This window comes from Acomys russatus, chromosome 4 (genome assembly GCF_903995435.1).
Source record: "Acomys russatus chromosome 4, mAcoRus1.1, whole genome shotgun sequence".
Lineage (NCBI taxonomy): Eukaryota > Metazoa > Chordata > Mammalia > Rodentia > Muridae > Acomys > Acomys russatus.
Genome location: NC_067140.1, coordinates 66,572,154 through 66,587,649, shown reverse-complemented (window position 1 = coordinate 66,587,649; position 15,496 = coordinate 66,572,154). Strand labels below are relative to the sequence as shown.

Below are 15,496 nucleotides of genomic sequence, written 5' to 3'. Positions count from 1 at the left end.
GGGATGCGGAACCGAGGGCGGGCGCCAGCGGGTGAACACGCGCGAGCGGAGGCGGCTTAGGGCGCTAGCCCAAGGGCAAGCGCAGAAGGCGCGTGGGCGGGGCTGGGGACCGCCCTGGCGGTCGGGGGCGTGGCGAAGGCAAGGGGGCGCGGCGAGGGCGGGTCGTGGGGCGGCTCAGCAGCCCGCGGGCGTGGCTGGCAGTGGTGCTCAGCTAAGGTAGAGGCAGAGTTCCGCCACGCATTTAAAGCAGGCGCGCCCCAACCCTCGGGGCGCTCGTGGGTCGCCCTGCACCGTGGGGCTGTTCTGAAAACTCTGTAGTCCCTTCCCTGGCTGGCACTCCACGACTCTCAGGCCTGAGCACGCGAGCCGCCGCGGATTCGGAGCAGACCTCGCGGGTGAGGGCGTGACTTCGGCTGGAAGCTGCCTCGCCGCACGGGTTGCACCGCGGCGCGCCTCGTAGAAGTGTCACCGGCTTCGGCTGCTTGCCCGCGCAGAACGGCGGAGTCGTGGGTGAGAAGCCCGGGCAGCGGCCATACCAGACGTGTGTACCAGCGCCGGCGGAGCAGGCACAGGTGGGTGAGAGGCTGCGCGGGCTTCGCGCCTGCGACGGGGTTCGACCAAAAGAAATCAGAGTCCCAGAACGAGCGCGCGCGCGCCAGGGGGCGGTCGGGACGCTGTGGGCATCCCGTCGTTGTTTGTTCTGTGTTCGCTGTCGTGACACGCCTTCAGCAATTGAACGAAAGATGTAACGTACCCGGCGGGGCGGAGGGTGGAGAGCTCGGAAGTGGACAGGGTGGTTCTGTGTACCCGAATGCGTCCGGAGTAGAGTTACGACCCAGCAGAGCAGGGAGTATCCTGCAGCTCACCTGCACGTGGGTGTGGTCTGTTTCCCTTTGCTACCGCCCCGAGTGCCTCTAAATCCTGCCCATCCACTCATTCTCAGGGCTTGTGAGTGTGGACCACATCCCTTTCTCGTGCATGGGACCCCGCCTGTAAGCCCTTCCTCGCACAAACATTCCGCATAGTGCCTCCAACCTCAGTGTATCCTGTCTACCCATTCTGCCTCCTTTATTTTCTGATCCAATGGCTTCTTTCCGGCATCCCAGGACCCACCGTGACACCTTGGGATAGAGGCAGTTGCTGAGTCGGTCCCTGAGTGACCACTAGGTGATTGATAAGGTTCAGAGAACTACGCTTGAGATGGGCACACGTATGGCCCCTAGGCACCAGCCTCAGGGAGGGGCTCGTGTACACTCCCCCAGCCCAAAGTGCTGGGCGTGGTTGGGCGGGATCCAAGAAGGAGGCTATTTCCAGCTGCCTTCCTCCAGAGCTGGATTAGGTTAACTCATAGACGCTTGGGTTAATGAGCTGAGTACTGATGATAATTTGGTGGTGAAATCACCCGAGCAAGTAGCCCTTTGCATACATAGGCAGCCCCTAGTAGATGGACTAAGGGACTTACTACGCAGAGTAAGACTGACCCTCTCTAGGCACTGCAGGGTCCCCTCCATACTACTCTGACCCCTGCCTCTTGGCCTGGCATGTGTTTTTAGGAAGGTTAAGGAGTCAGCAAAGATGGGCAGAATTGAAGAGTGCACAGGAGACTGTCCAGGCTGGTCCACTGGGCTGGTGACAATTCTTTGCCTTCTCTTGTAGAACGGTCCTTTGGCCATGTCACAGAATGAACACCTTGAGGACTCTGGTGAATACTTCTCCGGTGTGTATCAGAAATCTCTGGGGAATTCTGCCGGTGCACCTGCCAATGAATGCAGGGCAGGCCTGCTTGTCTGTAGCCCAGTGCTGGCGTGAGTAGCTCCCACCTGTCTGGAAGTTATGTGGCTTACCCAGTCAGCAGCTGATGGGACTGGCCAGAGGCAAGCAACCAGGGATGCTTGGGAGGCCAGATGGCTACCAACACCGCTTGCTGTTTTCTCCTGTGGTTCACTGTTCCAGGGCCTTCGCATCTGGCCAGATTTAGGCTACATGCCATGCATAACTTGAGCCGAGTGCGGTGGGCGACACCTTTAAACCCAGCACTTGGGAGACAGAGGCAGGCAGATCTACAAAGTGAGTCCAGGGTGGTTACACAGAGAAACCCTGTCTCGGAAAACCAAAGCCATGTATGACTTGATTGCTCAATCTCCATTCGGTCCTGGAGAGAGAGCTGTAGTCATCCCTGCTTCAACTGTTCTAGCTTCTCCTCTGCATTTGGCTCCTTGCTACCTATCCGTGTCTACTCTTTGTTGGTTTTTTGTTTGTTTGTTTGTTTGTTTTTTGGTTTTGTTTGTTTGTTTGTTTTTTTGCATTGGTTGGTCTCTCTGTGTAACCTTGGCTGTCCTGGAACTCACTCTGTAGACGAGGCTGGCCTCGGACTCAGATGTCCACCTGTCTCTGCCTCCCAAGGGCTGGAATTAAAGGTGTGCGCCGCCGCCGCCCAGCCCGGTTTGTTTCTTTGGTTTGTTTCATATGTTTTTGTTTGAGGAAAAAGTTTCATGTAGCCTAGGCTGGCCTGAAACTCTCCATGTAGCCAAACATGAACTTGAATTTCCAATTACGCCTAAATATTACGGTGGTGGTACACATGCCTTTAATCCCAACACTCAGGAGATAGAGGCAGGTGGATCTCTTGTGAGTTCAAGGTCAGCCTGGTCCAGGACAGCCAGGGTTTGCTGCACAGAGAAACCCTGTCTCAAAAAACAAACAAACAAACAAAGCAAAAACATTACACGTTTGTGCTACCAAGCCAAATTTATGGGGTACTGGAGCTTGAACTTGGGGTTTCATACAATGTTAGGCACATATTCTGCACATGGAGCTGCATCTTCAGCTTTCCCATGTTTAATGGCATGACATTTAGGCATCCTGGTAATATGTTTTTACCCAGGCCTGCAGGGCTTGAGGGCTCTGTGTCAGGCTGCTAGCTGGCAGCTTAGCTTTGTGGTTGTGCTGTGTAGAATGGTCCGTGGAGACCTAAGGGTCTGAGAGCCAAGGCTAAGAAAAGGCGGGACCCACGTAGAGATGGATAGTGTGGGAGTGTCAGCAGAAGCAAGGCTGAGATTGGCTGCTGAAGGAGCCAAGTGGACTTTTAATTATTTAGACAGGGTCTCATGTAGCCCAGGCTAGTCTCTAGCTCACTATGTAGCTGAGGATAACTTTGATCCTCTTGCCTCTTCAACAAGCCTGTGCTACCAGGCTCCCCTCCCATCCCAATACTTTTTGTTTGTTTGCTTGCTTTGTTTTGTTGAAACAGGGTTTCTCTGCATAGCCTTAGCTGTCCTGGACTTGCTTTGTAGACCAGGCTGGCCTCGAACTCACAATGATCCGCCTGCCTCTGCCTCTCAAGTGCTGAGCCCAGGTACTTTTAAATAAGGGTGAGCTGCATCAAGGAGGGTAGTTGCCATGTCTTCCACAGTAAAAGCAGGGGAACTCAAGTTCTCCAGGCCTGGGGATGGGATAGGGTGGGGCGAACACCAGGTCCTGAGCTCAGGATATCAAGGTGCAAGGCCTGGGATGTTCAGAGGAAGCTGAAGGGGCAGGAGTGGAAATGAGTCAGGGTGAGTCACTGGCAGGTGTAGGCATGCCACTGACCTGTCCTTGTCCCTGTGCAGGTGTTTATCAGTCATCAGTGGGGTCTGGATTACAACGGCCTCATACCTACAAGTGCCCACGGGTGAGAAACTATAGGACAGTCTGACAAAAAGTTCTGACTGAGCTAGGAGAGAGGTAGAACACTAGGAAGAGAGTGCCAGATGAGCCTAAAGATGACTCTGGAGGGAGAGACACTCTCTGCTGGCTTACAGGACAAGAGTGGGCATGCCTGTGGCCCTAGCTGACTGGCCCAAGGAGAGATAGAGTGTGACTGGCCTGAGGCACCAAGGCCTAGGGGAAGGATTAGAGGCTGCTGGCTCAGGCTGTCATTTTCTTTTTTCCCTTTTTCCAGGGCTACAGGGAAAGGGGACATTTGCATTTTATATGGAAGCTTTCCTGCTGCATCCTGGGGCATGATGGGAGGTGGACTAAGGCTGTCTCACAGGCTTTCTTTCCTCCTGGGTCTTATTCAGCTGCTGAACTGAGTCTCAGCCTTGATGTTCTGCCCTTAGCTTCACCTGACCTCCCTGGGAGGAGGGGCTAGAAGCCCTGTACCAATGAGGCAAAGGAGGGGGGGGATCATTTGGATCTGCAGCACTTCACCTTCCCTTGGGGTCCCCAGTCTGAGAAATCTGGAAGAGAGCAGTCCTTTTTTTGTTTGTTTTCTTTTCTTTTTTTGGTTTTACGTGCTTATCTTAACCACTGAGCCATCTCTTTTTATATTTTGAAATGGAGGTTGGCCTGGAACTCATAATCCTCCTGCCTCAGAGTCCTGAGTTCTACATTATATAACTCCTTATATAGACCAGGCTGGCCTTGAACTCCTACAGATCTATCTGCCCCTGCTTCCCAAATGCTAGGATTAAGTGTGCTGCCTCACCTGGTCTAACATACTGTATTTTAAGCTGAAGGATAAAAATAGTACAGAGGGGGCTGGAGAGATGGCTCAGAGGTTTAGAACACTGCCTGTACTTCTTTTTTTTTAATTTTTTAATTATTAATTTATTCTTGTCACATCTCAATGGTTTTTTTTTTTTTTAATTTTTTTATACTGCCTGTACTCCTGAGTTCAATTCCCAGCAACCACATGGTAGCTTACAACCATCTATAATGAAATCTGGTGCCCTCTTCTGGCCGGCAGGTGTACGTGCAGGGATAATAAGTAAATAAATCTTAAAAAATAAATAAATAAAAATAAAATAAAAGAACAGTACAGAGTCCTGGCTCTTAAAGCTGAAAAATGGTACAAAAGATCACTGGGCAGAGCCGGGCTGGTGGTGCATGCTTTAATCTCAGCACTCGAGGCAGAGGCAGGTGGATCGCTGTGAGTTCAAGGCCAGCCTGGTCTACAAAGCCAGTCTAGGACAGCCAGGGCTACACAGAGAAAGCCTGGGCAGAGGCTTCCGCTCTCTGCCAACTGCCATGCTCTGGGTGGGGCCAGGCAGGACCTGCAGTTCTGCTTCCCTAAACCAAAGCTGCCTCTCTGACTGGTGGGAGGCCTCTTCTCATCACGTAAGAGATGAAGCAGGGTCCACATGCCTTGAGCTTAGAGCCCCTCCTTATGGTAGCAATGATGGATGGTCTCTCCTGGTGACAGCTGGCACTCTGGGATACTTCAAAAACGACATGGATGACACCCCTGAAGTTCAAGAAGACTGCCTCGGGGATGAGGTCTTTGACACCGTCAACTCCTCCATTGTGTCTGGCGAGAGCATCCGTTTTTTTGTCAACGTCAACCTTGAAGTGCAGCCCTCCAAATCTGGTATGGGGGCTGTAGATGGGCCTGCTCTGCTAAGGAGCTCTGAAGAGGTGGGAAAGCATACTGAGCTCTCTTCCCACTTCTCCAGACATGGAAGCTGCAACTGGTGGCTGTGTGCTGCTGCACACCTCCCGCAAGGTGAGGCACATCCTGCAGGGGGCGGTGGTCAAGAGAGCTGATTTCCCTCGTTTCTGCTATGCTGTCCCCATGTTCCTGGGCCTTTTCTCACAGATACAGTTCCTAGTGGGCAGGGATATTCATAGACCATCATAGAGGGCAGGTCGGGACAATAAAGACAGGGGTCGAACTTAGAGGCCCGTGTGGTTCTGTGCCCGCGGATCCCTACAGTATCTGAAGTTAAAGAACTTCGAGGAAGAAGTCCGTGCACACCGGGACCTGGATGGCTTCCTGGCACAGGCCAGCATCATCTTGAATGAGACCGCTACCTCGCTGGATGATGTGCTCCGGACGATGCTAAACCGCTTCGCCCAGGACCCCAACCATGCAGAACCTGACTGTGACCTGGACCTGCTCATGGCTAAGCTTTTTACAGATGCTGGGGCCCCCATGGAGAGCAAAGGTTAGGCTGCTTCCCACCCCCTACCCCCCACCCCCGTGCCCTGGCATGTGACAGGGTGGCTGGAGCAGCTGACTCCCCTGTTTCCTCTGTCCTCAGTCCACCTGCTGTCAGATACCATCCAGGGAGTCACCGCCACTGTGAGAGGGGTGCAGTACCAGCAGTCATGGCTCTGCATCATGTGAGTTGCATCCCTGTGACTGCCGCACTTGCTCCCCTACTGTCATCCCAGAGCTAACCCAGGCATCTCATGTCTCTGGAGAGGCTGGCCTTCACACAGAGACACAACTGTGGCAGCACCTCCAATTTGGAAAAAAGAGAATGCTAGCACTCTGTCCCATCTGGTTAATTGGTTGGTTTGTTTGTTTGTTTATTTGCCACAGATGTCAGAGTTCCTTGTTGTCGTGAGCCGCCATATAGGCACTGGGAATTGAACTCTGCTCCTCTTCAAGAGCAGCCAGTGCTCTTTACTGCTAAGCCATTCTTTCAGCCCCCATGTGGTCTTTTTGTTTTCCCCTGGTAGTCTCTGTCACAGGCTCTGCAGGGTGGCATCTTGTCTGAGGGTGTTAACTGTCCCTTTGCTCTTCTGTCCTGACCCAGCTGTACCATGAAGGCCCTACAGAAACGGCATGTGTGTATCAGCCGCCTGGTTCGACCGCAGAACTGGGGAGAGAACTCGTGTGAGGTTCGCTTTGTCATCCTGGTGCTAGCCCCACCCAAGATGGTGAGTTTCAGTCTTTGGGTGCCTTGTGAAGCAGATGCCCAGGGTATTCTATCCTCTCCTTGGATGCAGGCCTCCTCGTGCCTGCTCTTCCTCTCTGTCTGTTTATTAGAGATGCTCTTGGAAAGTCCCCATTGCATCTGCATTTCCCTGGAAATGCCCGAAAGGGTGGCTTTCCTACTGAAAAGAAATGCTTTTTACAGTTACTGATTCAGGTGGATGGCAGTGTAGATTGGCGGCAAGGCATGTGCTCTGCTCAGCATTTACAAGGCCCTGGGTTCAAATCCCAATATAATGACTGTATGCATTGGGACCTGCACTCCTATGCTATGCAATGCTATACTATACTATACTGTACAACCTGGGCAAGGAACCCCACTTTTGTCGGGGTTGAAACTGGTCCAGTCTGGATGTTCTCCCAGTAAAGAAAAGGTCTAAAATCCTGAATAGGGAACTATAAGGCCCCTGCCCAAAGCCACATGAGGGCCTTAATATTTAAGCTTTCATTTATTTAGCTCTTTGTTTCTTCTCACGCTGGGGATGAACCTCAGAGCCCTTGTGAACACACAGCTGGCCTGGGGCTCTAACCATGACCCACACCTCTACCCTCTGATAGCTCTCTTGAAACAGATTGGAAGCTGGCTTTGACCTCTGGATCCCAGGGCTGGGATTATAGGCCTTCTCCCATGACATCTGCCTACCTACCTTTCTTTTTAATTTCTTTTAAATTTTTAAAAATTTATTTTATGTGCATTGGTGTTCCATTTGCATTCATGTCTATGTGAAGGTGTCAGATCCCCTGGAACTGGAGTCACACACAGACAGCTGTGCGCTACCATGTGGTTGCTGGGAATTGAACCCAGGTCCTCTGGAAGAGCAGTCAGTGCCCTTAACTACTGAGCCATCTCTCCAGCCCCCACTGCATGCACTTTTCATTAGCTTTTTGATGACTCTGCCAGCTGCCTTTTCTGATTTATTTATTTATTTATTTAAGTTTTTCAAGACAGGTTTCTTTTTTGTGGGTTTTGTTTTTTTGTTTTTTTGAGACAGGGTTTCTCTGTGTAGCCCAGGCTGTCCTGAATTCCCTTTGTAGACCAGGCTGGCCTCAAATTCACAAAGATCCACCTGCCTCTGCCTCTCAAGTGCTGGGATTAAAAGCGTGCCCCTCATGCCTGGCCAAGACAGGGTTTCTTTATGTAGCCTTGGCTGTCCTGGACTCTGTAGACCAGGCTGCCCTCGAACTCACAGCGATCCACCTGCTTCTGCCTCCCGAGTGCTGGGATTAAAGGCATGCACCACATCCGGCTCCCTTTTCCAAATTCTTTAGGTGCCAGGAATTGGGCGGCTGGGGGGGTGGCGGGGGGGCCTGCCCTACCAGTAGTCCTATAGATACGCAGCCTATAATAGCTCTGTGCAGTGTGGCCAGAACAGTTGGAAGCAGCCATCCTAGCCTTAGTGCCTATATCTCCTTGATGAAGTCATGTGGCACCCAGCCTGGAGGGTGCTCAGGAACATAGTAGGTGCAGACCCGACTGTTGCTCCGAGTCTAACCCAGAAGCCTCCTGGTTCTTGGGCTAGGGAGTGAACAAGCCATGTGTTAGTTGTCACTGTGATGGGTAACTCAGAGAACCAGCTCGAAGGAGGGAAGGCCGGCTTCCGCTCAGGGTTTCGGCCCATGGCTGGCTGGCTGCCTTCATGGCTTTGGAACAGAAGATGGAGATGGGAAGAGCTATCGCAGGGGAGCAGCCCCAATGACCTCATGGCAACCAAGAAGCAGAGAGAATGAGGAGAGGCCATGGCTGTGGCTGGGTAGCTGCAGGCTGGCACAGCATACATGAGGCTCTGAGTTTGATTCCAGCACCTCATAAAAGTTAGTGGGGGAGGCACGGGGGGGGGGGCGGGGGGGGGGAGGAAGTGCCCTGGGATAAGACATGCCCTTCCAAGGAGTACTTCCAAGATCCAACTTCCTCAGGCCAGGGCTACAGTCTCCTTGCCACTGCTTCTCAGTAATGCCAGGAAATTGTAACTGTCGGTGTGTGAATCCACCAGTGAGGTAGAGCACTCAGAACCCAGTTAGATGAGGAAGCTGGGTGGGGGTTGGGGGTCAAGCTTTCATTTTATACCTAAACTTTAACCCTTGACCATCAGGTAAGAGAATGAGGTCTGATGGGCCCGGACCCCTTTCAGACAAACCGGAAGACACCTGGGCCTACTGAGATGGCTAAAGGCGTGTCAAGCTCCACTGTGGCTTCTTGTCAGTGCTCAAAGCTTTTTCTTGTTTAGAACAATGCTAACGTCTAAGTTATAAGAAAAGCACTAAGCCAGGCATAGTGGCTCATTGCCCGTAATCTCAACCCTTGGGAAGCTGAGGTATGGAGGATGCGGTGGTTCTGGGCCAGCCTGGTCTACAGAGTGCGGCCCTATCTCAACCAAACACGGAGGAAAACCACCGCACCATCTTCTGCCCCCAGAAAAGCACCAAAACTGCGATGGAGGTGGCGCGCACGTTTGCCACCATGTTCTCAGACATCACCTTCCGCCAGAAGCTCCTGAAGACCCACACTGAGGAAGAATTTAAGGAGGCTCTGGTGCATCAGAGACAGCAGCTCACCATGATGATGCCAAAAGCAACAGGCCACAGCATGAGCTCCCTCCATACTCACAGACACCCTCAGGTACAGAATCAGAGGTGCCATGGTGGGGGGGGGGGCACGGGCCAACCAGGGCTAACAAGTTCTCTCTTTTCTCCCAGCCCCCAAAATGCAAGGACTTTTTCCCTTTTGGAAAAGGCATCTGGACGGACATCATGCGCAGGTTCCCTGTGTACCCCCTGGACTTCACCGACGGTATGTGCCCACCCAGAGCTCAGCCTTTCAGGCCGTGAGGTCATGTGTGCCCATCCTGCATCTCCAGCAAATGCTATCTGTCCTGCATCCCTTAGGCATCATTGGGAAAGGCAAGACAGTGGGCAAGTACGTCACCACCACGCTCTTCCTCTACTTTGCCTGCCTTCTACCGACGATTGCTTTTGGATCCCTCAATGATGAGAACACAAATGGCGCCATCGGTGAGGGGCCGGGGGTGCAGGCGGGGGAGCGGTAGGGATGTGCCAGGCAAGACCTTGGGTTGTGGTGACCCCTGACCTTACCACCTCCACAGATGTGCAGAAGACCATAGCTGGGCAGAGCATCGGAGGCCTCTTGTATGCACTGTTCTCTGGGCAGCCGCTGGTGATCCTGCTGACTACGGCACCCTTGGCCATCTACATCCAGGGTGCGGTGGGGTGGAGATGGGAGATGGTAGCAAGGTCCCGGAGCCCAGCTGGGGCTCTAACAGCACATCCTGCCCTGTTGTCTACAGTGATTCGAGTCATCTGTGATGACTACAGCCTGGACTTCAACTCCTTCTATGCGTGGACGGGCCTGTGGAACAGTTTCTTCCTCACGCTTTACGCCTTCCTCAACCTCAGCCTCCTTATGAATCTCTTTAAGAGGTGACAGGTCCTGGGCTGCTGGGTCTGGGGATGTGGGGGTCGGCTTGATGCCAAGGCTCTGGTAACCCCAGGATAGTGTGCCCTGCGAGACTGCGGTGAGCTTAGTAGGAATGGCCCCATGGGGAAGCACTGGGTCCATGGGGTCAGCCCATGTAGGAACTCAGGAAAGCCTTCAATAATGACCCGTACACACCTTGAGGCTTATCGCCCTCTGCAGGTCAACAGAGGAAATCATCGCCCTCTTCATCTCCATCACATTTGTGCTGGACGCTGTCAAGGGCATGGTCAAAAGTGAGTACAAGTTGGGTATGGCAGTGCATGACTTTGATCCTGTCACTCGGGAGGCAGAGGCAGGTGGATCACTGTGAGTTGGAGGCCAGCCTGGTCTACAAAGCGAGTCCAGGACAGTCAAGGCTACCCAGAGAAACCCTGTCTTGAAAAACCAAAACCAACCAACCAAAGAAACAAAAAACTGTGTACAGACCATGAGCGGGATCTGCTTGAGGCGGGGAGGGGTGCTCTCAGCTGTGACCTGATGGGGCCGAGAAGGCATCGAGCTAAGGTTGCTCTTCCCATGGCCAGAGATACTGTAGGAGCTGTGGCTGGCACAGAGCAGCAGCACCATGGACTGCTGAAGGGAAGTAGCTTCTCCAAGCAAAACCAAAGAGGGGACCAGGCACTAGGCCAGGCATGATGGGTATCAGATATAGCAGAGAGGCAGACTTGGGAGACAAAAAAGATAGGCGGGCAGGTGGTAGTTCCTGGTCACTGAGAAGGCCAGAATTCTCCCCTATCCCTTCTGTCTCCCCCTAGAAGCCCCCCGCCTCTCTTTGTGTATGCCAACACTTCTTTCGGCATCCCCACCTCCCTTAGGACACCCCTTCACCCTATATATGTACGGAAGCTAGGCTCCAACCTCCCAGATCCCCGATGGCTTAGGCCTGTTGACCTGTCCCACAGTCTTCTGGAAGTATTACTATGGTCACCACTACCACACAAAAAGGGCTTCATCCTTGGCGAGCTTGATGGGCGTTGGCAGAAGCCCCAACGCCAGCCTCCACACTGCACTCAACACCAGCCTCTTGGCCAGCCCTATAGAGATGGCCACAGCCAGCAGTGGTGGCAGCGGCGGCAGCACACACTCAGGCCAGGCGACAGCGGTGCTCAGCCTCCTCATTATGCTGGGCACTCTCTGGCTGGGCTATACCCTCTACCAATTCAAGAAAAGGTAAGGGCCGGGGTGGGGGGTGGGGGCCGGTGGTGGCACAAGCCTTTAATCCCAGCACTCAGGAGGCAGAGGCAGGAGGATCTCTGTGAGTTCCAGGCCAGCCTGGTCTACAAAGCGAGTCTAGGACAGCCAGGGCTACACAGAGAAACCCTGTCTCAACAAACAAAGATGAAGGAGTACCTTTGAACCCATAGGCGCCAGAAGCAGGAGGATGTCAAGTTTGATGCCAGTCTAAGCTGTATAGACTTTAGCTCCAGACCTCCTCAAAAGAAGGCTGCCCATGGGCTGGGGGTACAGGCCAGCCAGCTCCCAGGCCATGCTGACATGCGCATCATTTCCAGCCCCTACTTGCACCCATGTGTGCGTGAGACCCTGTCTGACTGTGCCCTGCCCATCGCCGTGCTCTCCTTCTCCCTCATCAGCTCCTATGGCTTCCGGGAAATTGAAAGTGAGTTGGGGCCAGGCATGGTGTGGCGCACGCCTTTAATCCCAGCAAGCCCTTGGGAGGCAGAGGTAGGCGGATCTCTGTTAGTTCGAGACTGGCCTGGTCTATAGAGTCCAGGACAGCACAGGGCTGTCTAAAAAAAAAACAAAAAACAAAAGCGGGCGTGGGGGTGAGGGGGAATAGGAGGGAGGGGAGTGGAGAGGGCAGGAGGATGAGCTGGGGATGGGATGGATGGCTTTGCTCCCTGGGAGCTGGGCCAAGCCTTGTCCCATATTGCAGTGAGCAAGTTCCGCTACAATCCCAGCGAGAGCCTTTTTGAGGTGGCCCAGATGCGCTCTCTGTCCTTCAAGGCCGTCGTCAGTGCCATGGGTCTTGGTTTCCTGCTCTCCTTGCTTTTCTTCATTGAGCAGAACCTGGTGGCTGCACTAGTCAATGCGCCTGAGAACAGGTGCTGAGGGCTGTGGGAGCGGGTGGGGCGGGGTCTGACTTCTGACAGCCAATGGGACTCAGCCCATGTGTGCTCACCTCCCTCAGGCTAGTGAAGGGCACTGCCTATCACTGGGACCTCCTGCTCCTTGCCATCATCAACACGGGGCTGTCTCTGTTTGGGCTACCCTGGATCCACGCCGCGTACCCCCACTCCCCTCTGCATGTACGGGCCCTGGCCTTAGTGGAGGAACGTGTGGAGAATGGACACATTTATGAGACGTGAGTAGGAGTGAGCCCTAGAGTCCTGGAGCAAGAGCCAGATGGCGCTCAAGGACAGAGGACACAACCTTAGGGTGCATGTGACCTAGGGAAGCCGGTGACTTAGAGACAAGGGCTCGGAGGCAGTGCAGCCCTAGCTAGACCCACATGCAGCCCTGTGCTCCCGCCGCCCTCCTCCCCCTCCCCCCACCCCCCACAGGATTGTGGATGTTAAGGAGACAAGGCTGACGGCGCTGGGCGCCAGCATCCTGGTGGGCCTCTCCCTGCTGCTGCTGCCCTTCCCACTGCAGTGGATCCCCAAGCCTGTGCTTTACGGGCTCTTCCTCTACATCGCGCTCACCTCTCTGGACGGCAACCAGCTCTTCTCGCGCGTGGCCCTGCTGCTCAAGGAGCAGGTGGGTGTCTGGGCCAGGGGCGGGCTGTGGGGACACAGCCATCCCTGACTACCTGCTTGCTGCTCCCCCACAGACGTCATACCCGCCCACACACTACGTCCGGAGGGTACCCCAGCGGAAGATCCACTACTTCACGGGCCTGCAGATTCTGCAGCTGCTGCTGCTCTGCGCCTTCGGCGTGAGCTCCCTGCCTTACATGAAGATGGTCTTCCCCCTCATCATGATCGCCATGATCCCGATTCGGTATGACCAGGCTGGGCAGCTGTCAGGAGGGCTCAGCCCGAGGGGGGGGGGGTGTGTGCCAGGCTCAGGCTCAGTGGGTGCTGCGATGACCACCTACCGCTCAGTTTGCGTCTCACCTCTCTCCACTCCGCAGCTACAATCTGCTACCCCGAATCATTGAAGCCAAGTACTTGGATGTCATGGATGCTGAGCACAGGCCCTGACCGGCACCACCCTCCCCATCCTCCAGGCTTGCTCTGTGGCAACGCATGGGGAGGGGTGAGCTGGCCATGGCTCGGGCCCATCTTTTCATTGCTGTCTTGTGGCCTAAAACCCCCTGGCATTGAGGGTTTTCAGTGATGTGTGCTCACTCGTTACTCCATGAACAGTTTGGAGTCAGGAAGGTTGCCAGGGTGAGGGCTAAGAAGAGTGGTTATTCTTTTGATAAAAGAGTTGATGCCCAGGAGAGAACCCATTTCCTTGATTGTGTAAGGAATTCACGATGTGCACGTGAGTGAATAAAAGCTTGTTTCTATGCTTTAACGCGCACTCCTTGCTCCTCTCCCAGACTCTGGGAGGAGGAAACACACCCACCGGGAGAATAAAAGGGACCAATATTGAGTCAATATGCTGCCATCTCCAGCAGTGGCCAGCTGTGAAAGACAAGCCAGACTTCTGTGTGGCCCTCCCTGTTGAGAGGCCAGTGCAAGGGAAGTATTCTGGGAACAAAGACCCAGAGGAGACAGGGTTTGGGTACAGCAAAGTGCTGTGTGGTGAAGGAAGAAAGTAGCTGCAGGATATGGCTAGAGGTGAGGACAGGCATCCCCTGCGCAGCCCAGTGAATCACTGAACCCTCACGCCCTTTGGTCATTCCTCTATCTCTGGCACACTGTTGCTGTTGGCAAGTCTTGACCAAAAAAAAAAAAAAAAAAGCAGAAGAGTATCCAAATGGCTACCGACTGCAGTAACCTATGATGGTGAACTCATGTGAACTCAACAGTAATTGCTTCTCTGCTGCCCACAACCACTTGTGCAGTAGACCAGCCAACGCACCTTGCCTGGCGCTTCTATCATGAAGCTTGCGGGATCCACAGCTGAATGAGACTCAGGCTCCATTCTCCTCAGCATCCTTACCAGCAACTTCTGGCACTACAGGAGCTAGCTCTCAGGGAAGAGACACTCCCAACCCAGCCCTAGCTTTATTTTCTCCAATTGGGCAGCCAAAGCAGCAACCTCTTCTGCAATAGGGTCTTGCCCTTAAAAGTTCTGGAAGGCAACCACAACTGTGGTAAAGCTTTTATTGTTTTGGGGGCCTCCAGGGTCCCAGTGGGTTACCTAGCACTGGGATTCCTAATTAACCACCTATGGTTTCTGGGAGCATCTAGCCTTGCCTTTGGGCTCTGTAACATTTTAGGCACAGATGATTGTAAACCTTTCCCAGTCACATTGGTGGGATCAACTACCTTACAACTATCTTACCCAGCCATACGGTTCCCACCCACAAATTCCATAGCTGTCATTCTGTCCCCACAAGGACCCATCTTGTTGTCCCCTCCAAGAGAGGACACGAGCCCAACTGTGAACAGCAGACAAATCAGGGCTGCAGAGGCAGCTCAGTTTTTGTTATCTGACTTAAGCAGAACCCTGGGTTCAGTTCCCAGCACCACAAAATAAATGCAAAAGCAAACACCAGATGATACCACAGAGAAAACAAGATGCCTCCACACTAGGACCCCAGTCTTGCACACTAGGAAGAAGAGGAAAAGACAAGAGGAATGGCAAGAGATGCTCAAGCCTCTTGGGAGAGCTGGGGGAGGGGGTCTACAGAATGCCTGGCATGCGAGAGGCCCTGGGTCTGCTCACTGTACTGGAAAGAAACAAACAACTGCAAACCGGAAAGGAATGCCATCTTAGACTTGAGCTGGCAAATCAACGGGTTGAACATGCTAGGATGAGAGTGGTGCCCCTGTGCGCAGATGCAAGGTGTAGACCTACATGTGATCCTGTGTTGGAGGATCAAGTGTGGCATGTTCTCCACGGCTTTGTTTATAGGATGGGTCAAGTGAAACTGTGGAGATTCAGGAAGAAGCTGAGCAGTAAACACCAAGTTGCCTATATAGCCACCCCTCCTACCTACACAACCGGCAGCTCAAGTTAGGAGGAAGGAGTGGACGTCCTCGGGAGCTTGGGCATTCCCTGAAGGGACAGCCAAACCCAGAATTGCAGACAAGGGGCAGAGAAGCCCCCAGTACTCCATGTTAGAACCAGGCAGAGTGTTGGACAGGCAAGCAGTAGGGGACAGGAGGGGAAGAACGGTGTCCTGTACTCAGCCACATGCCCTGCCTGAAGCCTGGCAGAAG

General features: G+C 53.6%; 1 protein-coding gene across 1 annotated transcript; it reads left to right on the top strand.

Annotated features, from left to right (window-relative positions):
- The first annotated feature begins 241 nt into the window (after positions 1-241).
- On the top strand, positions 242-13,392 carry Slc4a11 (solute carrier family 4 member 11). Its single transcript, XM_051144641.1, has 20 exons — positions 242-572; positions 1,657-1,717; positions 5,186-5,350; positions 5,436-5,485; positions 5,696-5,927; positions 6,024-6,105; positions 6,525-6,648; positions 9,117-9,320; positions 9,398-9,491; positions 9,587-9,712; positions 9,805-9,918; positions 10,006-10,138; positions 10,356-10,429; positions 11,099-11,366; positions 11,708-11,814; positions 12,091-12,259; positions 12,346-12,519; positions 12,719-12,914; positions 12,988-13,157; positions 13,291-13,392. The coding sequence occupies exons 2-20, from the start codon at positions 1,672-1,674 to the stop codon at positions 13,358-13,360; spliced, it is 2,598 nt and encodes an 865-aa protein (XP_051000598.1). The 5' UTR covers positions 242-572; positions 1,657-1,671; the 3' UTR covers positions 13,361-13,392.
- The last annotated feature ends 2,104 nt before the right edge of the window (positions 13,393-15,496 follow it).